The sequence below is a fragment of the Neolamprologus multifasciatus genome, chromosome 23, assembly GCF_963576455.1.
Source record: "Neolamprologus multifasciatus chromosome 23, fNeoMul1.2, whole genome shotgun sequence".
Classification (NCBI taxonomy): domain Eukaryota; kingdom Metazoa; phylum Chordata; class Actinopteri; order Cichliformes; family Cichlidae; genus Neolamprologus; species Neolamprologus multifasciatus.
In genome coordinates this window covers 39,716,535-39,740,261 of record NC_140460.1, presented here as the reverse complement: position 1 = coordinate 39,740,261, position 23,727 = coordinate 39,716,535, and the positions used below count along the sequence as shown (strand labels likewise).

Genomic DNA, 23,727 nt, shown 5'->3' with positions numbered 1-23,727 from the left:
GTGAAGCAGAGGGAGCCTGACCATGCGTCACACATTTGACGAATTGGGAGTGAGAACGTGTTGGCCAACACGGCACCGACTCAGGCTGGAACTGACTTTAAACCCCGACCCCGCCTCCTACCATTGTGCAAAAATGAAGCCAAAATATCCCGCTTGTGGAGGCTGCCATCTTGCAAATTTGGAGCCAGAGTCTGCGCAGTAGTGACTTGAGGTGGCGCGACTGTGTAACGCTCCCGCCCACACACCCGCTGGACTTGACCGCAAACACGCCCCCTACACTTTTTACGTAGCCCGGCTGCTCGAGTTTTTTTGCTGGTTTACCGCGACTGACGACTCGTTTAATTAAGGTAAATACAACCATGTCACTGTTATAAAAAAGACACACAGCTTATCATCTTATAGTTCTAAAATCACTCTGTTGTTAATTTGTTAGTTAGATTAGCCGCTACCATACGCACTGTGTTGGAGGCTTGTTGCTAGCTAGTTAGCGATGCTACACACCTGCTACTCTTAACAGTCTGTTATATTCTGGTCTCATTCACGACAGACTCCAGAATATCTATTTCCTACCCAACAGGGTAGTAAGTTTTATTAACAAGTCATGCGACTCAGATTGGTCCTGTGCCATGTACAACAGCAACATACAGCCTAACAATCCTTACTTGTGTGTCACTCTAAAAACGTCCGTGCAGCAACACAATCCATTGTGGAACAAACCATCTTGCAAACAATAATTTACATTATTACATCCCTTCTCTTTTTTTTGTTGTTTGGAAAAAACAGAAGTCCTTTTTTGTTTTGATTTGTCCTTCTTCTTACTGAGGGAGAAAACAATATGATACACTCAAAGAATACAAAAGCATTCCACTATTCAAACATGTACATTTCTGTAAGTTGGAGTGAACATCAATTTCCACACAATACACAACTCTTCCCCTCAAACAATAAACAATAAATCCTCATTATGTAACATAGTCCTTGTACCGAAGTGGTGGAACCACTGTGCGGCCTGACCTTGTCCTGACACCCCCTGATAGCTCGTCAGTCTTGATCTGCTGCTCACGAGTTTCCGAAGGAGCTGTCACTGAGCTGCTCAGTGCCCCAGTGTCTGTCATGGCATTTTCTTGATCCATCACACCTGCATGTCTCAGGTGCCTCCGATTCCTTCTCAGAACACTTCCAGAGTCCAACTGGACCTCATAGGACCTCGGGTCAACAGTCCCAATCACCACTCCCCTGCTCCAAGTGGAATGGCGGTCAAAAGGCTGAACTCTGACACTGTCCCCTACCTTCAAAGAGTCCATGTCTCGTGCTGATCGGTCATAGCACAATTTTTGGCGCTTCTGTTTCATCTCCAACTCCCGCAGGGCTGGAATGACTTTTGGCCTTAGCAGACTTGTCCTGGTTGGCAAAAGCGTCTGTGTCCTCCTGCTGAGTAGCCTCTGAGCTGGGCTGGTCTCCAGGCCTTGTGATGGTGTGTTGCGATGGTCTAGAATCGCAAGATACGGGTCCTGCCCCGCCATTTTTGCCTTTAGCAGCAGCCTCTTTGCTGTTTTCACTGCTGATTCAGCCTTCCCATTACTCTGAGGGTAACCTGGTGAAGATGTTTTGTGCTGGAAATCCCACAGTCGACTAAATCTCAGAAACTCACCGGACGTATACTGTGGTCCATTATCTGAAACAACAATGTCTGGGATGCCCTGTCTGGCAAAGTGAGCCTTCAGCTTTCTAATTACTGTGGTGGACTTAGTGTCTGGGAGATAGTCAATTTCCCAGAAGTTTGAATAGTAGTCCACTGTGATAAGGTAGTCCTTGTTGTCAAACATAAACAGGAATGAGCCCACCTTAGCCCATGGTCTAGTCGGGATCTCATGTGGGACCAAGGTCTCTTTCTGCTGTCTGTAGTCAACTGACCTGCAGATGTCACACTTAGTCACATAAGTCTTAATTTGTTCATTCATGCCTGGCCAATACACACACTCTCTGGCTCTCCTTAGACAACCTTCTACACCTAGGTGTGTCGAGTGTAGTCTAGCTATGATCTCCTGTCTCATGGTAGTCGGGACAACAACACGTTCACCTCTAAGCACAAGTCCATCCTGACTACTCAGTTCATCCTGGAATGAGAAGTATGGTCTGATGTCACTGTCAGTGTCTCTTTTGTCAGTCGGCCAACCTCTGTGAATTGTATCTGTGAGGATCTGTAGTGCTTTGTCCTCTTGTGTAGCAGTCCTTATGCTGTTTAGTCTGTCAGGTGAGATGGGTGCATGAGTGACCATGTTAATGCTCTCTATTTCCTCCTCTATGGAGCCCTGTGGTGAGCACTCTGGTAGATATGCCCTACTCAATGTGTCTGCTAATAACATGTCTTTGCCTGGCACATACACCACATCTATGTCATATTTCTGAATGCGCATAAGCATCCTTTGCAACCGTTTGGGTGCGCTCAACAGCGGTTTTCTTACAATGGTCTCTAAGGGTTTGTGATGATCATCTTAAAGTTAAGATCATGTCAGCTGATGTCCAATGTACGTAGTCTCCTTCTGTTTAAGTTTAAACTTGTCTGCGTTTAACTTAATGTTTTTCTGCCTGCAACGAGTCAAAAACTGTCTCAGCTTCTCGTCATGGTCACGTACTGCTCCAGCATCTGTGTCCCCCTGACCCGTGATCAGCACATCATCTGCAATAATGTCGATCCCTGCCAGTCCATCCAAAGCTTGTGTGAGCTTCCTCTGGAACACTTCCGGAGCTGGACTTATCCCCATTGGCATCCTCAGCCATCTGTAGCGTCCAAATGGAGTCGAAAATGTTGTCAGGTAGCTTGACTCCTCCTCCAGTTTCACGTGCCAGAACCCACTCTTCACGTCGCAGACAGAGAACACTTTAGCCTTTGACAGATCTGGTAAAATGTCCTCAATGGTGGGCAATGGGAAGTGGCTCCGTTGTAGGGCTTTGTCTAAGGGTTTTGGATCTATGCACACCCTTAAGTCCCCACTCTGCTTTTGGACCACAACCATCCCAGTGATCCAGTCTGTGCTGCATTCTACTGGTGTAATGATGCCTCTGCGCTGAAGATCTTGAAGCTCCTTTTTTAACGGCTTTATCATTGCAATAGGGACACGCCGTTTTGGTAACTGCACTGGTTTCACAGTTTCATCCACCTCGAGCCTTAACTCTCCCTCCAAACAGCCATCTCCTGTGAAGACATCGGCATACTCTGCTTTAATCTCATCCATGTTCCACTCATTGGCTGTTGGGTGCTCTGAAGTAACGATGCTGTCCAGTTTCAAGATGTTTTCATAGTGCACTTTTATGAGTTTCATCGCTTCGCTGGCTCTCTTGCCCAGCAGTGGTACTTTACAGTCTTTGTCAACCACTTGAAACTCCAACCGATACAGTTTCTGATTTCTCGGGTTACGTAGCTTAACTTTGCATTTTCCCAACGGCTTTATCTTACTTTTGTTGTACATCATCAACACTGTCTGTGTGTCCTCCAACTGTGTGTTCGGGCTTAGCATGTGGATTGGCATTACATTACAACTGGCACCACAGTCAATCTGAAAATTTACAATCTCTTTGCCCATCAGCATGCCTGCAAAGAGTTGAGTGCCTCTCACTTTGTCAGTGTTCTTTGTAGTTGAATCATGTATGTCAGCCTCTGTAACACAGAGAACGTCCTCATACTCATCACTCTCACATGCTGTCACGTTGTGTACATTCGTCCTTCTCTTCTGCTCTGAATGTGCCGTGCATTTAACTGCAAAGTGGTTTTCTCTGCCACACTTTTTACATTTCTTCCTGTATGCTGGACATTTTTCTTTCTTTTTTTCATGTGTTCTGCCACAAAACTTACAGTCCACTGCGTCGCCGATCCTTTTCTGGCGCGCAGCTCCACGCACAGCATGCACCTCCTCCACTGCAGCTCCCGAAATGGTTTTGCTGTTTTCCCGCGACAGCTCCGCGGCTCTGCAGTGCTGTATGCATGCATCCAGCGTCATGTTTTTCTCACGCAGCAGTCTCTCCCTCAAACTCGGGTTGTTAAGTCCACATACAATCCTGTCACGAATCAGTGAGTCCCTTATTACTCCAAAATTGCACGTTTTTGTCAGCAGCTTCAACTCTGTCGCATAGCTGTCGATCGTCTCACTGGCACCTTGGTTTCTCGTGAAGAACCGATAACGCTCCACAGTTTCATTAACTACAGGATTGCAATGATTATCAAACTTCTCAATAATGTCCTTAACTGTCCACCGATCTCTCGCCGTGTCGCCCATTAGCGTGTCTAGCAGCTCCCTGCCGCTCTCACCAACGAGATAACTGAACAGGCTTACTTTTTTCTGTTCGCCGTCTGAGTCCATGGTCAGCTCCAAATAGAGCATAAACTCGTCCCTCCAGGTCTTCCATGTCCGTGATAGGTTACTGGAGTCCAATACCAGTGTCGGCGGCGCTTTAAGGCCCTCCATGCCTCACGGCGGTGCTAACTCAATTAGCCGCTAGTTGCTCACCGCTTCGACAGGCGTCACCCGGTGGTCCACTCCGGCCGTGCAGCTTACTCCGCTACCTGCTCCGCTATCCGCTCCGCTGCCACCATGTTATATTCTGGTCTCATTCACGACAGACTCCAGAATATCTATTTCCTACCCAACAGGGTAGTAAGTTTATTAACAAGTCATGCGACTCAGATTGGTCCTGTGCCATGTACAACAGCAACATACAGCCCATTGACTGTAGAAAACATGGACGACGCGACAGGTCCCCAAAAATGAAGCCAAAATGTCTCTATCGCCCCCTGGTGTCTGGCTGCAGTATAGGTCATAAACCCCACCTCCTCCATGTTAGCGGATGGGACTGGGGTCAGACTAAAATAAATTAATTCTCCTTAGATAATTTTTTTCCAAAGATTCTTTCTTTTGTTTTCAAAAGTTCTCATCACGCTAATTGATGTTCAAGGGGTCTCCTTTCCCATAAGTTTGATTCTAATTCCTACCGCGGTGATGTTAAATTGGGGTGAATCGTCATCATAAGAGCTTTGACTGACAGCTGCAGTCACGGAGAAACTTGCGTATCTCTGTTCGCGAATAGCAGATAGAGCGTAGGCTCTGAGAGGAGGACCAGCGTTTACGCTACAAAAACACGACCGAGTGTTTTAACCTGACAGCCTGAGATGTTCTTCAGTAAACTGGACTACCCGACAGAAGGACCCGAGGCCCCGCTGCACTTTTTCGGTAAGTTAAACGTGTTTGTAAGCTAATCCGTAACTACCGTCCATAGCTAGCTCCTGAGACCTAGCTAGCTAAAATGAGCACTCGGCTGTCAGGGTTCGTTTAGCTAATCTGTGCAGGTGAATGAATTTACTAAAGAAATCAAGAGAAACGCCCCGGGCTGCTCAGTCACTAATTACTGTTACTGTACTTTTATTACAAGTATTATACTGTAAAAGCAACAGGCTGCACCCTGCTTCAGCTCCTGTGCAGAGCTGAATATTAAATATGTGCAAACAACAGCATGTTTTCAGTCTCTTGCCACATCTGTAAAGACAGTAACAATTTTTTTAAAAGCTTGTACTTCAGTAACTCCTCATTAATCAGGAACTATGGATTAAAGTACTGTAGTGTACTGTAATACTGTACTGAAAAAATGTAAGAGAAGAGCTTCAGATCCTGAGTGTGTGAGGACAGAAGAATCAGCTTTATTTCAATATTGAGGGATAAAATTTATTTAAAATTTATTTATTTATATCTGAGTTTGATGGTTCTGTTGTCTTTGTGATTACAGGAGCTGCCCTCAGATTCAGACCTCAGCCCCATCGAGTGACAGCAGACAGATCATCCAACATGTTCATATGTTAACTGTAAAATGAACTGATGAAGAAAGTACAAAGGTTAAAGTACCACACGTGCTGTAGTGAAAGCTGCAGCTGTTTTATTGATAAAGTTAAACAAAAACGACAAAAAACAAAAGGATTAATCACTCATGTAACTGTGTCACTATATATCAGCATTAACAGGACCTCAGTTTGGTGTTTCACAAAGCTGCTGATCTCAGACCTGCACAGCTTCCGTTTTAAACACTTGATGTACTCAGCTGCATGAAGAGCATATGAGATTTTGTCTAACACAATTAAATAAAACCTGATGAAGGTCAAAGGTCGTCACTTGGAGACTTTAAAAACATCAGCAAAACGTCTCAGTAGTGTAGTCTAATTTGTTCTTTTCATTTAATAATAGAGTCCATATTATATCAACAGATACATTCACCCTGGAGAGAAACTAGTGAGGGAGACCATCAGGACCAAGCTGGGTTTCCTGGGTCCAGAGGTTTGGAGAAACTTCTTCCCTTTCTTTCATCACAGCTGTCCTGTGCCATAAGTTCTGTTGACCTGCTGTAAGAGGCATCATTTAAGAAACACCAGGAAGACTGTAGCTCATCGCATTGATCAAGCAGGACTCATGATCTTCACCAGCAGCTCCCTCACAGGGAAATCTTCAGCACTCCTCTGTAGGCCCGCCCCAGGAGATGGATAAACCCAGCATTTCATCAACACTGTGATGAGACCTTTGGTTTGTGTAATGTTATAAATACTCAGATACTCCCCAGAGGCTCCGGACTTTTACATAAAGATATTATATTCAGTCCTGTAGAAAGTTATATTTTTAAAAATATATGATCCTCTCTGGTTACTCTGGTATGAATAACTCTGAATCACTTTATGGTAAATAACACACTATCTGCAAAAAACTGTGAAAGAATTCCAGATGACAAGTTTGTAGTTCAACATACAAGTGACGACCTTTGACCTTCATCAGGTTTTATTTAATTGTGTTAGAGAAAATCTCATATGCTCTTCATGCAGCTGAGTACATCAAGTATTTAAAACAGAAGCTGTGCAGGTCTGAGATCAGCAGCGTTGTGAAACGCCAAACTGAGGTCCTGTTAATGCTGATATACAGTGACACAGTTACATGAGTGATTAATCCTTTTGTTTTTTTGTCTTTAACTTTCTCAATAAAACAGCTGCAGCTTTCACTACAGCACGTGTGGTACTTTAACCTTTGCACTGTTTTCAGTTCATTTTGCAGTTAACATGTGAACATGTTGGATGATTTGTCTGCTGTCACTGGGTGGTGCTGAGGTCTGAATCTGAGGGCAGCTCCTGTAATCACAAAGACAACAGAACCATCAAACTCAGATATAAATTTTATCCCTCAATATTGAAATAAAGCTGATTCTTCTGTCCTCACACACTCAGGATCTGAAGTTCTTCTCTTACATTTTTTTCTGTATTACAGTACTCTACAGTACTTTAATCCATAGTTCCTGATTAATAAGGAGTTACTGAAGTACAAGCTTTTTAAAAAAATGTTACTGTCTTTACAGATGTGGCAAGAGACTGAAAACATGCTGTTGTTTGCACATATTTAATATTCAGCTCTGCACAGGAGCTGAAGCAGGGTGCAGCCTGTTGCTTTTACAGTATAATACTTGTAATAAAAGTACAGTAACAGTAATTAGTGACTGAGCAGCCCGGGGCGTTTCTCTTGATTTCTTTAGTAAATTCATTCACCTGCACAGATTAGCTAAACGAACCCTGACAGCCGAGTGCTCATTTTAGCTAGCTAGGTCTCAGGAGCTAGTTAAGGACGGTAGTTACGGAGTAGCTTACAAACACGTTTAACTTACCGAAAAAGTGCAGCGGGGCCTCGGGTCCTTCTGTCGGGTAGTCCAGTTTTCTGAAGAACACCTTAGGCTGTCAGGTTAAAACACTCGGTCGTGTTTTCGTTGCGTAAACGCTGGGCGTCCTCTCAGAGCCTACGCTCTATCTGCTATTCGCGAACAGAGATACGCAAGTTTCTCCGTGACTGCAGCTGCCAGTCAAAGCTCTTATGATGACGTTTCACCCCAATTTATCATCACCGCTGTCGGAATTAGAATCAAACTTGAACATAAATCAGCGTGATGAGAACTATTGATAACAAAAGTAAGAAACTTTGGGAAAAAATTATCTAAGGAGAATTAATTTATTTTAGTCTGACCCCAGTCCCATCCGCTAACATGGAGGAGGCGGGGTTTATGACCTATACTGCAGCCAGACACCAGGGGGCGATAGAGACGTTTTGGCTTCAGTTTTGGGGAGCTGTCACGTCGTCCATGTTTTCTACAGTCAATGGTTAAAACCACATCTAGGGGAAATGTTATTAGCATGTAGCCTTTAGCTCATATTCTGATTGCTGCTCCTCCATATTTGTAGTCCTTTTTTCTGTGAATAAGTGTTTGTGGAGCTTTGAGCTCCTCAGACTTCAGCCTCTCAACCTCCTGATGTTCAGCCTGCAGCTGTCAGTCATCCAGTGTTTGCTCAAAGACTTTAATCACCTCGTTAACCAAACAAAGCAGCACAGTTTGATCTATGGAAACACAAACACGCTCAGGCTCATCATCTCTGAACAGGACAATGATGAATCGTAGGCTCGGTATTGTTTGGAGCTTAAAGAGAAATCAGATACATCAGAACACAAAAACCCTGAGAGGTGGATCAATGTGACGTCACACACCTGAGCTCTGAGTCTTCGAGTCTGATCCAGGCTCGTGCTTTAAGACACGTTTCTGTGTAACACTCAGCTCAGGTGTGTTCAGGACATTTGCTTGGAAGAAGCCGTCTGTGGATAAATCCTGCTCTCCACCTCAGCTGTCAGGTTTATCCAGAGAACGGCCGTCCTGACTTCCAGCAGCCCCACAGTCCTCGTTTCTAATAAACTGGCATTACTGAAACGAACTGTCTGCCTCGCTGTTCAATATCACATCACTACTGGATCCCCATTGTTCCTGTCGGTGGCGCTGTCACTTGGTGTTCGCTCGCTCTGTGGTATAGTATCACTTCCTGTTCCTGCTCAAACACAGTGGTGTTTCTGAGTAGCTTATTTGCTTAGCAGTTTAATTAACAACTTTTAAATACATTCTTTTTTCATAGTATAATCTTCACGTGCTTCATCCGAAGCACACTTTCTGTGTACTCACTACCTAATTTATAGCCAAAGTATTCACTCACTGTCTCTGTACTGTTTCGCTAGCTTAGCTCGTAGCCGACTCGTTAGCACCATGGCTACTTCACCTGTCCCTCCTGCACTTTCTTGCTCATTGTGTCAGATGTTTAGTTACTCCTCGGCCTCCTTTAGCAGTAATGATATCTGTAACAAATGTAGCATATTTGCAGCTCTGGAGGCCAGGATTACTGAACTGGAGACTCGGCTTCACACCCTTCACTCACCCTTAGCTAGCCAGGCCCCTGTAGCTGGTGCAGCCGAAGATAGCGTAGGCCCCGCTAGCTGTTCCCCGGCAGACCCCAAGCAGCTGCGGAAAGAGGGCGGCTGGGTAACGGTGAGGAGGAAGCATAGTCCTAAACAGAAGCCCCAGGTACACCACCAACCCGTTCATTTGTCTAACCGTTTTTCCCCACTCAGTGACACACCCGCTGGGGGTCAAACTCTGGTAATTGACTATGTGCACGTTAGCATATGCTACTTCCGGTGCGGAAACTCCTGTGGGGAGCTTTGTTTCCGGTGTCCTATTCGCGCCCTGTTTACGGTCCAAAACAAGTTAAGCAAATAAATAAATAAAGCGGCGATTTACATTTCTATAGATGTCTCGGGCATTTACCCAATATATCTGTAAATGATGTTCATCGACTTGTCGATATTTTTCCCCCACGCCTCAGGGGAAAAGAGAAAATGGATTCAAATGTTATATTTCTCAGCTGTCCCTCGTTTATCGCGCGTGTTATGTTCTAAAAATAACCAGTGATAGGTGAAATCAAGTAGCCAATTTTATTTTTGACGGTGCAAAACGTTTCGTGTACGTCGTGGACATACAGCACTGCACTTCAGTGTCACACTGCTAGCGATAGATGCAGCGATTCTGTACTGTACAGGAGAGACGGAGGAGATCGTCTGCAGCGATCAGGACGCAGGACGTAAAAAAGCATGCAAACTTGCACTAAAAAATCTGCGAAACAGCAAGGTGAAAGGTGAACCGCGTTATAGCGAGGGACCGCTGTAATTTTGAAGGTAAGTCACAACATACCCTTCGTAAATACTAATGTATAGAAACCGTTACCAGCAATCATTAATTTTTTGTGTGGCTTTTTTTCACGGTTTGTTAACATGCTGTGTAGGTGTGTACTTGACTAGCTGATATCGACATAAGGGGAAAACATCTGGTTTGACTATTGTTCACCTGTAGTTTGAATGCTGAACATTTGCCTGTTTAAATCATAAGACCAGTCACTATACAGAGATGTGCTTCTGAATGTGGACGATGTGTCTTCTGCTGCAGTGATGTAGTTCTGCTTGTGTTTAGTGATGTAAACAACTGATCGATCTAAACTCTTTAAACGTCAAAATTGATCATTAGATTTTTATGACACAACAGTGGTGAGTGTTCCCACCTTCTCCTCTTTGTAACTTAACGCGATCGTTCCGTTTTCGAGTTTTGGACATCAATTTTGGAGTATATCTTCGCAGTAGCGATTGACCGCAAAGTAAAGCTACCGGAAATGTACAACCCCACATCCGGTCTCAAACCAGGAAGTTAGCATTTTCTCGTGCACAGGGTCAATTGGTGATTCTGTTCTCAGACATGTGAAGCTAGAGACACCGGCAACCATAGTCAATTGTCTTCCAGGGGCCAGAGCAGGCGACATTGAAGGAAATTTAAAACTGCTGGCTAAGGGTAAACGTAAATTCAGTAAAATCATAATTCATGTCGGCAGTAATGACACCCGGTTACGCCAATCGGAGGTCACAAAAATCAATATTGAATCGGTGTGCAACTTTGCCAAAACAATGTCGGACTCTGTAGTTTTCTCTGGTCCCCTCCCCAATCAGACCAGGAGTGACATGTTTAGCCGCATGTTCTCCTTAAATTGCTGGCTGTCTGAGTGGTGTCCCAGAAATGATGTGGGCTTCATAGATAATTGGCAAACCTTCTGGAGGAAACCTGGTCTTGTTAGGAGAGATGGCATCCATCCCACTTTGGATGGAGCAGCTCTCATTTCTAGAAATATGGACAAATTTATTAAACCCCTCAAAATATGACTATCCAGAGTTGGGACCAGGAAGCAGAGTTGCAGTCTTACACGCCTCTCTGCAGCTTCCCTCCTCCTGCTACCCCCTCAAAAACCCATCTCCATAGAGACTGTGTCAGCTTCCAAAAAGACAAAAAACAAACTAAAAACCAGCAACAAACAACTTAAACATTTACAAAGAAAGAACAATACAGTATCCACATCTGAACCAAAGAGTAAAACAGTGAAATGTGGATTATTAAATATTAGGTCTCTCTCCTCCAAGTCTCTGTTAGTACATGACTTAATAATTGATCAACAAATTGATTTACTCTGCCTTACAGAAACCTGGTTGCAGCAGGATGATTATGTTAGTTTAAATGAATCAACACCCCCGAGTCATTCTAACTACCAGAAATCTCGAAGCACAGGTCGAGGGGGCGGTGTGGCAGCAATTTTTCACACCAGTCTATTAATTAATGAAAGACCAAGACAGACTTTTAATTCATTTGAAAGCCTGATGCTTAACATTGTCCACCCCAGCTGTGAAACTCAGAAACCAGTCTTACTTGTTATCATCTATCGTCCACCTGGGCCTTACACAGAGTTTCTGTCTGATTTCTCAGACTTTATATCTAATTTAGTTCTGAGCTCAGATAAAATAATTATTGTGGGTGATTTTAACATCCATGTTGATGCTAAAAATGACAGCCTCAACATGGCATTTAATCTGTTGTTAGACTCAATTGGTTTCTCTCAAAATGTAAAAGAACCCACCCACCACTTTAATCAAACTCTAGATCTTGTTTTAACATATGGCATAGAAACTGAACATTTAACAGTGTTTCCTGAAAACCCTCTCCTGTCTGATCATTTCTTGATAACATTTACATTTACAATAATTGATTATGCAGCAGTGTAGAGTGGACTTTATCAAAGTAGATGTCTTTCTGAAAGCGCTGTAACTAAGTTTAAGAATATAATCCAGCCACTGTTATCATCGTCAATGCCCTGTACCAACATAGAGCAGAGCAGCTATCTGAACGCTACCCCAACAGAGGTCGATTATCTTGTTAATAATTTCACCTCCTCACTACGTACGACTCTGGATACTGTAGCTCCAGTGAAAACTAAGGTCTCTAATCAGAAGTACCTGACCCCGTGGTATAATTCTCAAACACGTACCCTAAAGCAGATGACTCGTAATCTGGAGAGGAAATGGCGTGTCACAAATTTAGAGGATCATCATTTAGCCTGGAGAAATAGTTTGTTGCTTTATAAGAAAGCCCTCCGCAAAGCCAGAACAGCTTACTACTCATCACTGATTGAAGAAAATAAGAACAACCCCAGGTTTCTCTTCAGCACTGTAGCCAGGCTGACAAAAAGTCAGAGCTCTTTTGAGCCAACCATCCCTTTAACGTTAACTAGTGATGACTTCATGAACTTCTTCACAAATAAAATTTTTATCATTAGAGAAAAAATTACCAATAATCATCCCACAGATGTAATATTAACTACAGCTACTCTTAGTACCATTGATGTTAAGTTAGACTCTTTTTCTCCAATCGATCTTTCTGAGTTATCTTCAATAATTACTTCCTCCAAACCATCAACGTGTCTTTTAGACCCCATTCCTACAAAACTGCTCAAAGAAGTCCTGCCATTGATTAATTCTTCGATCTTATATATGATCAACCTATCTCTAATAATCGGCTATGTACCACAGGCCTTCAAGGTGGCTGCAGTTAAACCTTTACTCAAAAAGCCATCTCTAGACCCAGCAGTCTTAGCTAATTATATGCCAATCTCCAACCTTCCTTTCATATCAAAAATCCTTGAAAGAGTAGTTGTCAAACAGCTAACAGATCATCTGCAGAGGAATGGTTTATTTGAAGAGTTTCAGTCAGGTTTCAGAGTTCATCACAGCACAGAAACAGCTTTAGTGAAGGTTACAAATGACCTTCTTATGGCCTCTGACAGTGGACTCATCTCTGTGCTTGTCCTTCTTGACCTTAGTGCAGCATTCGATACTGTTGACCATAATATCCTATTAGAGCGATTTGAACATGCTGTAGGTATTACAGGTATTGCACTGCAGTGGTTTGTATCATATCTATCTAATAGACTCCAATTTGTGCATGTAAATGGAGAGTCCTCTTTACACACTGAGGTTAATTATGGAGTTCCACAGGGTTCAGTGCTAGGACCAATTCTGTTTACATTATACATGCTTCCCCTAGGCAGCATCATTAGAAGACATAACATACATTTTCACTGCTATGCAGATGACACCCAGCTCTATCTGTCCATGAAGCCAGATAACACACACCAATTAGTTAAACTGCAGGAATGTCTTAAAGACATAAAGTCTTGGATGGCCACTAACTTTTTGCTTCTTAACTCAGATAAAACTGAGGTCATTGTACTCGGCGCTGAAAAGCTTAGAAATATGGTATCTAACCAGATTCTTACTCTGGATGGCATTACCTTGGCCTCCAGTAACACTGTGAGGAACCTTGGAGTCATTTTTCACCAGGATATGTCCTTCAACGCACATATTAAACAAATATGTAAGACTGCGTTCTTCCATTTGCGCAACATCTCTAAAATTAGAAATATCCTGTCTCAGAGTGACGCTGAAAAACTAGTTCATGCATTTATTACTTCCAGGCTGGACTACTGCAATTCATTATTATCAGGATGTCCAAAAAACTCACTGAAAAGCCTTCAGCTAATCCAAAATGCTGCAGCAAGAGTACTGACAGGGACTAGAAAGAGAGAGCATATTTCTCCTGTTTTGGCTTCCCTTCATTGGCTTCCTGTTAAATCCAGAATTGAATTCAAAATCCTGCTCCTCACATACAAGGTCTTAAATAATCAGGCCCCATCTTATCTTAATGACCTTGTAGTACCATATCACCCTATTAGAGCACTTCGCTCCCGCTCTGCAGGCCTACTTGTTGTTCCTAGAGTATTTAAAAGTAGAATGGGAGGGAGAGCCTTCAGTTTTCAGGCCCCTCTTCTGTGGAACCAGCTTCCAGTTTGGATTCGGGAGACAGACACTATCTCTACTTTTAAGATTAGGCTTCAAACTTTCCTTTTTGCTAAAGCATATAGTTAGGGCTGGACCAGGTGACCCTGAATCCTCCCTTAGTTATGCTGCAATAGATGTAGGCTGCCGGGGGATTCCCATGATGCATTGAGTTTTTCCTTTCCAGTCACCTTTCTTGCTCTCTATGTATTAACAGACCTCTCTGTGTTGAATCATATCTGTTATTAACCTCTGTCTCTCTTCCACAGCATGTCTTTTATCCTGTCTTCCTTCTCTCACCCCAACCGGTCGCAGCAGATGGCCGCCCCTCCCTGAGCCTGGTTCTGCCGGAGGTTTCTTCCTGTTAAAAGGGAGTTTTTCCTTCCCACTGTCGCCAAAGTGCTTGCTCATAGGGGGTCATATGATTGTTGGGTTTTTTTCTGTATCTATGAAGCGCCTTGAGGCGACTTTTGTTGTGATTTGGCGCTATATAAATAAAATTGAATTGAATTGAATTGAATTAATCTGCTCTTTGCCAATTTCCCAGCAGAACCTTCCACTCATATCAACATTTTTCTGTGATTCTCACATTAACTAAACATAAAAAGCTGAAGCCAACCTCAGAGTTCCCCGTAGTGAGGAAGAGTTTCCTCTGAGCCACAGCTGAGTTTGATGCGTCCACAAAGGAAGACTGACGGGAGGACAGACTCTGGGAGAAAGGCAGATATTAAAAGATATGAATACAAAGTACGTTGCAACAAACAGCAGATTATGAAGAGCGGTTAGACCTTCATGTGTCAGTCATTGAAATGTGATCAAAGTTACCTGTTTGACATCCTGATAGAAGAAAATCAGCTTCTTGCATCCGTTTGCAGCAAAGAATTCATGGATCAGACTGAACTGGAAGAATCAGACATTAATGACTCAAAGGTTCAACTCTGAGGAAGGATCACGTCTCTGAACTTACTCTGTCATCAGAGACCATGGCGTCTTCCACCGCCGCCTCCTCCAGGCTGCCAGCGTCTGCCAGCCTGCTCATCAGGTATTTATGTCGGGCATCCAGAGCTGCCCGCCGTTCCTCCTTCATGGCTCTCGCCTGTTTGGCTACTTCTCTCCTCGCCTCATTGGACAGCAGCATCGTCCTTTTACCAGACACCTGGAGAAACATCAGCTCAGTCTACAGACGCAGAGACCAGTGAGAGCTTGGCCCAAACATCTGCAGGTTTCTGAGGACCACGTTTGACCCTGACTGGAGGCATTGATTCTGAGTGTGACTGCCTAAACTGAGCTACTGTCCCCCCTCCACTGAGACGTTCTCCTGTGATGTGTCATGGGGGGAAATGTTCCTCACGGTTGGACTCGTGAGAAGTTCAGTCAGTTTATTCAAACTTTAAAAAGACGCATTTTCAGTCTTTGGATTTCAGCAGAAACAAATGTGAACACAGCACTTTTTGATTGAGTATAAAAGGATGAAAGAGTCAGTGATTAGTAACATTGTTGCTGACTGATGCTGTTGTAGAGCTGTCTGTGGATCCTCACGTTCCTGGAAACCTTCCCTGGATTGCTCATATATCATTAACTTGTTTGTGTTCAGTAGAATCAGGTGTTGTGGATGCAGGTCGTAGCTGTGTGAGGCCTGTACAGTCAGCGCTGTGTGAGCGCTGTGTAACGTTAGCTTAGACTTATTTCTGTTGTTATCATCCTTCAGGTTAATGTTGTTTTCATTATGCATCACAGGAAGTGTGGGTGGCTGTTAGCCTCACAGCTCATGGAGAGTTGCTGCTGCTCTGCCTCCTTTTTGATGTTTCTGCTCTATGTGGCTTTGTGTTACTTTGTGTCGTGTCTGAAACAAAGTGAGTCCATTTTACTAACTGTAGTCGGCTCTCTGTCTCATGCACAGCTGACTGTTGTCTGAATGAAAGTATTTTTATGCTTTGTGTAATCTGTTGGGTCTTTGAGCCCTTTTTAAACAGCATATGAGCCATATGTATGTGTGTATATGAAAGGTTGTTTGTAAGACATAAAATTGTTGCTTATTCTAGAGCTGCTGCTGTGCCTGATTGGTCGACTCGCTCTAAACTGAAGGTTGACTTGATTATTTTGGTTTTTTCCATTTTGTCAATAAACCAACTTCTTTATGATTTGAACGGCGTCTCTGATGTGTCACAGGCCTGTCAGCTTTCTTGGTGATTGGTATAGTTTTGAGCTTCATGCTCTGGCTGTTGTTGGGTTTTCCTCTTTCATATTAAAGCTTTTGTCCTACATTTGGCTCTAAAGTCTAATTCTAATCCCAGCACTGTGTCTGGGTGTGTGATGGTTGTTTTCCCTGCTCTTTCTCATCAAACAGTCACAACATTCTCAGTCCAACTTTCACTCTTTGCTGCGTTTGCTGCAGCTGCAGTGAACATGGTGCCGTTTGCCTTTAAGAAAGTTGTGCACAAAGGCTTTTTCTCTAGCAGACAGCTGTGTGGCTAAAAGTCAGATCACCTCCTCCCATCATTTTTTACCACCTCAGTCACACTGGACTGAAACAAGAGTGAAACTAGGAAGAATCAGAGTTTGTCCAGTGACTGCACTGATTTTCTTCATATTCACAAACTGATTCTAAGTAGTTGCATCAGCCAGCTAATCACCCGGACACTGAGCGTCCAACACGCTCCCTGAAGGGAAACGATTACATCCTCCAAACAATCACAATCTGTCTCTGAATGACTGAAATTATTCTCTGATTTGTGAATAACTGGAATTTATCAATGCAGACACGTTGCCAACATGAAGTCAGTCTGAGTCGCCTCTCTTTTGCTAACTTACTTCAAGTGGTTGCTGACTATTCTGGTTATATTCCCATATAACAGCAGGGTTGCTGAGCACCTCTGTCACTCTGCACTTATGTTCCCAGTTCTCTTTTGTGGAGGAATTTTCCAGGAATTCCTGGGACCAGCTTTCCATGAGAGACCCGATCAGGAGCGACTGTCCTGGACACTCCCAGCATCACATGTAGCTTTAGATCACGCGTGTGCACTTCCTGTGGTCACTGCTGTAACTCTAGACTCACCGAGGGGCCAGTGGTTGGTGAGGCAGCAGCAGCTGAAGTCATGTGACTAATGGCTCTCAGGTTCTGTCCTCCTATTCGCCGGTGTCCTTCACCTGTTACACCTGGTCAAGAAAGAGTGAGAATGTTCAGAGCTTTAATGGAAAAGAATATTATTACATATAAAAGGCCTCTAACAAGTATTGTAGTGTTCATCAGGATGAAGTCCATCATGAACACTTCAGAGTGGTTCAGACAGTCGGTGGTTTCATCCACAGAGCCTCCAGTCTGCATATCAAAGTATCCTGAGGAATGACAGTGAACCCCGAGTTCCCCTCATTACATTCATGTGTGTGACTGTGAGGAAAAGGTGATTGTATGAACGTGTGTGAGCGAGTGAATGAGGCTTGTATCAGAGTGGAGATAATGTCAGCGGCACAAGCTGGACGCTGCAGGTGTCACATGTGAATCTGTGCATCAGTGTCTGCACCTTTGTGGAGGTGAAGCTCAGGAGGTTTGGATTTGTTCAAAGCTCTGTCTGCTCCATCTTTCTTTCCCTCAGGCCTCTCCAGATCAGGAAGGAGGTCCTGTTCTCCTTCTCCCTCCTGGATTTCTGGATCCAGGGAAGGATCAAAGTCTCTCAGCCCAGCATCAGAGCTTCTGGCTGGGGGAGGACTGGAAGTTTCAGCTGGAGGCTGAGAGCCTGGATCTGCCATCTGAGTCACAATTCAAATATTCTCAGTAATCTCAAAAACCAACAGAAAGGTGCCATTTTCATGACCAGTGGCTTATCCAGCAGTTTGATTCATGTCAGCAGCATTTAGTTTGTAACTGCTGACTCACCTCTGGCTGTATCCTGCTCTCAGGGTCACAGTGGACACTGTACCTTTGACCGAAGCTGCAAAGACAGTCAGCAGGGGTCTGGATGCATTCAGCACCACGTCCTTGTTGGGCAGACACCTTCAGTGACAGGACAGTTTATTATGCTGCTAACGTTAATAAGTCTGTTCATCTGTAGAGCTCATTTAAACACATCAGCTGTAGAACATCATGTGTCATGGCGTGTCCAAATTCACAGGCTGCATCCTCCTGAGGACCCGGCCTTCAAGGTCTACGTGGGCCGGGTCCTCCAAAGGTCGGGTAGGCGGGAAGTGAGCGGGAAGTGAGCGGCTGGCCTTCAGATCCGCGTCACCGCTGTCTCGGTGGAGTTTAATAAACTCAGCCGTCTGCTCCTTGCTATCTAAAATATAACAGGACACTGGAGTAAACTCTCGACCGTCTCACATTTCTGTTTAATCAGTTTTCTGTTTGACGTTTATTCAGCTGTGTGAAAACTGTAACTTCAGCCAAACCAAACAAACAACACTGAAAAAAGCCAAACGATAACATTTTTACGTTATCTAAGTGACTTATATATCATGTTTAAACCTGAATAGCCAAAGGCAGTGGGCGTCCAAAAACGATGTGCCGGGAGTCAGTTGTTCTCGCCGGCTCTAATGACCCTCGACCTCCCGGTCAGCTATCAAGATGGTGGGTAACAGACGTCTCCAAAAATGTCAGAGCACTTTTGCAAATATGTGATATCTTGACAAACCGAGCAGATATTTGAAGTTTACACTCCTACATTCTCAAACAGGAGCCCCAGCAGAGATGGATGGCTGGCGTGGCTCTCCAGAGCCCCCAGTCAGAGCAGATGCAGGGTCAGCAGGTGTGGAGACCCCTGGCTGAGGCAGCTGAAGCTGTGGGTGGCAGTCAGCCAGCTCAGGATGCCTTTTGGGTTGCAGCAGCATAAAATCCTCAGCAGGCTGGGTAAGCTTGCGTGAGCTCTCTGTGGAGGCTGTTGCAGCTGAGATGGCTCACCCGAGCGGTGCAAACTTAGTTACCTTCAAGGCTCCAGAGTCAGCTGAGGTCAGCAGCTCAGCCTCTGGGGAGGCCCTGGGGAGGTTACAATCCCTGGAACAGCCAGGTCTCTACAACCAGAAACAGTCTTTGCATGTGCAGCTTCAGAACCAGACTTGAAGTTCCAGTTAGTGTCCGATGTCCCAGAAACACTCAGGTGCTCACTGAGCAATCTCTTGAGGCGAACACTCAGAAAATCAAACAGTCTTTGGCTGAGCCTTTGTGGGAACATTTATCATCTCTGCTGGAAAGGTGGAAACATCTGGGAGATGCAGCCTTAACACACTGGGTTTCACAAGTGCTTGGAGGCAGCTCGCTAAACTCAGGGATGCAGACAAAATCAGCACTTGCAGGAACACAATGTGCCCTCTCACAATGAGCTTGGAAGCAGAAACTGAGTTTTCCTCACTGACTGTTTTAGACAGTATTGTGGGAGCAACACAAAAAGCAGCTTCAGCTGGAAACACAGTTTAGTGTCTTTGCTGCTCACTTTAAGTCACAATAAACAGAAAACTCATTGTGTCTCATGCAGTGTTGGGTAAGTTACTTTAAATTAGTAACTTAGTTACATTACTAGTTACTCCTATCAAAAGTAACTCAGTTACTTCAAGTTACTCGTTACTTTCAAAGTAACTAGTTACTAGGGAAAGTAACTTTGGTCTTACCCAGAATTCTCTTATTAATGTGTTGCTTCCCTAACTGGATACCCAGCAAGGATGCCAGTCTTCTAGCTTGCTTACATGTTAGCACTATCCTGCCACAATTGCACTGTGCCACCTAATGGCCTGAACCTAAAATGGTTAAAATGGCAGTGTAGTAGTGCGAGTGCAAGTTAATGATGAAATGAATGAAACTAAATTAGAAATTAACAAAGTTTGTTTTATGTGTCACTTTTTTATCTGTGTGTTTTAATCTATTTCTATTGTTTCAACCCTCTACAAATGCAAACACATCATTCTGGGGTTGTTACAGCAGTGTTATAAATCTAATCATTGTACATGGTATCACTAGGAAGAAGCAGTGGATCACAAAACACAACATACAGTGTGTTGAAACTTTTGAAAGATATTTATTTTTGCCATTTAAATGGACAGAAAGTATGCTTTTAGCAGTGCCAACATTAAACTGTACCTCAGACAATTTAGGACCTGTAGGTATCAAAGTGCAAAAACATGTAGTGCAAAAAATCATTTAACACAAACACGGTGAGGTTTGTCCATTCTTTGTAAAGTTAACTGAACTGAACTTTGTAAACTTAACTGCTGAATTGCACCAACTGGAGACCTCATGTTCAGTAATAAAAGTATTTTTCAGAGAAAGAGAAGAGAAATAAAATTAATTATAAGTATTTTCATCCCCACAAACAGAAATAAAATAAATAATAAGTATTTTCAGCTTCATAAACAGTCAAACCAAAATAATATTGCCTCCATACAGGCCATGTAGATAAATAAAATATAATGGTATTTTAAGCCCAAGTTTCACTTGGAAATAACCCTACTATACCTTGTAGAGCACTACTGAAGGCAACACATCATCATCATATGAGCACTACTCAACTTTGGTTCCACCAAACCAACAATTGTACCTCAAGAGGAGAAGCTTCTCAAACTTATGATCAGACAACTTGTTCCTCTTTGGAGTGAGAATCAGGTTTCCCAGGCTGAAAAGCCTTTCAACTGGGGCGCTTGAAGGAGTAGCTGCATTAAGTTTAAGAGAGAGTTTCTTTATCATCGGGAAATGATTCAGAGAGTCTAACCCTGTTGCTCCTGATTTGAGGTACTCGGCTACCTCACCTTCAGCAGTGGCATATATGTCCTCATTCTCTTCAAAGGAGAAGAACTCATCCTCTTTGCTAGAACCCGGGTGCTGTGTTGTGTTGGTGGCGCTGGTACCTGGTTGTAGCTGATCTTGCTCAGGGAGAAGTTTTCGACACTCTACCAGCAGACGTGCCTTTGCGAGGTCCTTCCGCGACTGGTCATGTAGCCAACGAAGCTTAAATTTTGGTAGTGTCACAGCAGCCAGCAAAGCATCTTCACTTCCAAGGACATGTGCAAACCTTGTTTTGACTGCCTGTAATAACGACACAGTAGAAGTGCAAAAAACATTTTTGCATGAGAAAGTATGTATTGTTTCAACATTAAATTAATTAAACATTAACAGCATGCTGCAGTTTTATATAGAATGTATTTTAATTTGTAAATAGTGTGTATTTTACTACATTGTATTTATTTTATTTATTTATTGGGGTTAAGTATCTGTAACTGTAACAGTATTCACTTGCATGTGACACAACAGCACAGCACAATATAAAAAGCAATTGAGTAATACATTTCATTAAAGATAAACACAAATAAAAATATCATCTCTTACCTGGAGAACTGTATCTGGTAGCCCAACAAGAATTTGCAGACCATTTTTTATAGCCAGAGTCTTGGTCATCAGCGATTCCAGTGTGGGTAGGAGTGTGCCATAAAAACAATGGTCTTCTCCTTGAAGAATGTCCAGTGCCACAGTAAGTGGTTTCATGACTGCACAGTACTCTCTGATACACTGATGCTCCCTCTCATTGAAACATTTCAACTGTAATGTGGATGAGATTGTGTTCAGCTCCACCAAAGGTATCTTTGATATTCTCTCCAGAGCATAATAGAACGAGTTCCACCTTGTTGTGCAAGGTACTAGTAGTTTCTTTGCAATAATGTCTTCCACAATCTCAGCAGCCACTGTGGAACGACTGGCCTTGTTCCACAGCCCTGCACATTTTGTGGTGGCACTTCTGTAGATGGTTTTTGTTGCAGCTTCAGACAGTAGCCACTTCTCCACATCAGTGCAAGAGATAAGATTCATTGTATGCGATGCACATCTCTGATGTGGTGGTAAAGAAATTGCATCATCAGCATCATCAGCACCATTCTGCAGCACATCCCCAATCGAAACAAAAGTCACCTCATCCTCCTCATATTCAGAGTCATCTGACTCAGGTGGTGGCTGGTACACTTTAAAAGCCTTGACAAAATTGGACCCATTATCCGTTACAGTTGATGTGATTTTAAACGATAGGCCATGAGATGAGTTAATGTTGTCCAGCTCAGATGCAATACTGTCATACGTATGTCGACCCATAAATCGCCTGCATGCCAGCGCTGCTTTCTCACGTTTCATGTTTTGTGCATTTATCCAATGCGCGGTCACACCAAGAAAACTTTTATTATGCACAGTCCAAATGTCTGCTGTTGTGGAGATGTATTCTACCATGTCAAGTGTATTTTTGAGCTCTGACTCCATGTTGGCATATTCTTGGTCTAGGAAACTGGAAAATGTCTTTCTGCATGGTGCCTTCCCAGCTCTCCCTCGCACAGGTATATGACTAATCAGTTGTCTGAAAGCATGGGACTCAACCGTTGAGATGGGTTTCATGTCTTCCACAACATACCTGGCAATCAGCCTGTGTAGCTGGGGCTGGGTGATGGACTGTGCAGCAGGTTGTCCGAAATCAAGCTTTCGTTGTTTTGCTGGAATAGCGTCAACGGAGCTAGAGTCACCGACGTTGCCTTCGGGTTCTTTTTCAACTAAGTTGGTAGATGCATGCTGTTTCTGAAGATGTTTCATCAGATTAGAATTGCTAGTCTTTGATGTCGAAAGAGTTTTAGAACCTCCACAGAGAGTACAGCTGACGACAATATTCCTGTCTTTTACCATCAGAAAGGAGAAATAATGTGAATATTTCCAGGAGAGAAAACCCATGCCTGGACCATCTTCGACTGCCGCCATGATTGTAGCTTACGTCTCAGTGTCACGTGCGCTTTTTACGTCCAACACTGCAGTCGTGGTGCTTTCCTATGTACTCAGTACTCGGGACTCGGAAATACTGCAGATGAGTTGCATATGTGTTTAGTAGTAATTTGTTTTTGTAGAGGGCTAGCAAAACAAGCGTTTTCGAGGGCGTCGCCATTATTGGAATCCAGACTTCTCTGACGAGGCTAACCAGAACGCCGTTTACTCGAGTGTGACATTATTCCCAGGTTCGTGTTCCGATTTCCGAGGTAAGTCAAACGCAACACACGAAGTAACGAATAACGGCCCTATCTAAATCCCAGTAACGAGTAACGCGTTCCTGATTTTGGCATAATAACTAGTTACCGTGCTCGTTACCGCAATAATAACGTAGTTATTGTAACGCGTTACTTAATAACGCGTTAGTCCCAACACTGGTCTCATGTCAGAATCAAATCACTCATATACAGGAAAGGAAGAGGTTGAGCTTATTTCCTGCAGGGAGAAGTTAGCAGTCTGTGTCTTTCTCATTTCTGACTCCTAAAGAGCTGAAAAACACAGGCTGTTATTGGCTGGCTGACACTGGGATTAATGTCCTTGAAGCCAGCAGTCTTTAATGTCCAGGTTCAGAACGGGCAGGTGAAAAACAGTCCTTTATGTTCTCTGATGTTCAATAAACTGTCCTGATTACTGAGGGAGCAGAGAAAGTGTCTCCATCACTCACCACAGCTGGATGCTCTGAAATCCTGGAATCCAGCTGTGGAGAGGAGCGCCGGCGGTGTGGACGCAGTTTAGTAATCAGGGAACGGGAGACAGGAGGGAAACACAGCTGGGACCAATTACACACACGAGACAGGAAACTGTAACACAGGACTGTCAAAGTAAAACAGGAAATATAACACAGAGTCCAAAGTAAGGAGACGTGGAACACAG

The 23,727-nt window shown here is 43.6% G+C and overlaps 3 protein-coding genes across 3 annotated transcripts in view; all 3 read right to left on the bottom strand.

The window, feature by feature from the left end:
• The window catches only part of LOC146492294 (NACHT, LRR and PYD domains-containing protein 3-like), a 227,877-nt gene that overhangs the window by 61,475 nt on the left and 142,675 nt on the right, over positions 1 to 23,727 (bottom strand). The window lies entirely within an intron of this gene.
• LOC146492299 (uncharacterized) lies at positions 14,937 to 18,292 on the bottom strand. Its single transcript, XM_085151514.1, has 4 exons — positions 17,962 to 18,292; positions 17,609 to 17,834; positions 17,143 to 17,243; positions 14,937 to 15,243 (listed from the first exon to the last, which is right to left on the bottom strand). Exons 2-4 carry the CDS (start codon positions 17,832 to 17,834, stop codon positions 15,037 to 15,039), a joined length of 534 nt encoding a protein of 177 aa, XP_085007640.1. The 5' UTR covers positions 17,962 to 18,292; the 3' UTR covers positions 14,937 to 15,036.
• On the bottom strand, positions 19,537 to 22,829 carry LOC146492298 (uncharacterized). Its single transcript, XM_085151470.1, has 2 exons — positions 21,391 to 22,829; positions 19,537 to 21,090 (listed from the first exon to the last, which is right to left on the bottom strand). Exons 1-2 carry the CDS (start codon positions 22,789 to 22,791, stop codon positions 20,569 to 20,571), a joined length of 1,923 nt encoding a protein of 640 aa, XP_085007596.1. The 5' UTR covers positions 22,792 to 22,829; the 3' UTR covers positions 19,537 to 20,568.

What these genes read in the sequence shown, in the direction of transcription:
- LOC146492298 (XM_085151470.1), bottom strand. Translation starts at nt 22,791, where the DNA reads ATGGCGGCAGTCGAAGATGGTCCAGGCATGGGTTTTCTCTCCTGGAAA. An exon ending in TACCAGATACAGTTCTCCAG is followed by an intron (nt 21,091 to 21,390) that starts GTAAGAGATGAT and finishes TCGTTATTACAG; the next exon opens with GCAGTCAAAACAAGGTTTGC.
- LOC146492299 (XM_085151514.1), bottom strand. Translation starts at nt 17,834, where the DNA reads ATGGCAGATCCAGGCTCTCAGCCTCCAGCTGAAACTTCCAGTCCTCCC. An exon ending in TGAGCTTCACCTCCACAAAG is followed by an intron (nt 17,244 to 17,608) that starts GTGCAGACACTG and finishes TTTCTTGACCAG; the next exon opens with GTGTAACAGGTGAAGGACAC. An exon ending in CACCAACCACTGGCCCCTCG is followed by an intron (nt 15,244 to 17,142) that starts GTGAGTCTAGAG and finishes ATGTTTCTCCAG; the next exon opens with GTGTCTGGTAAAAGGACGAT.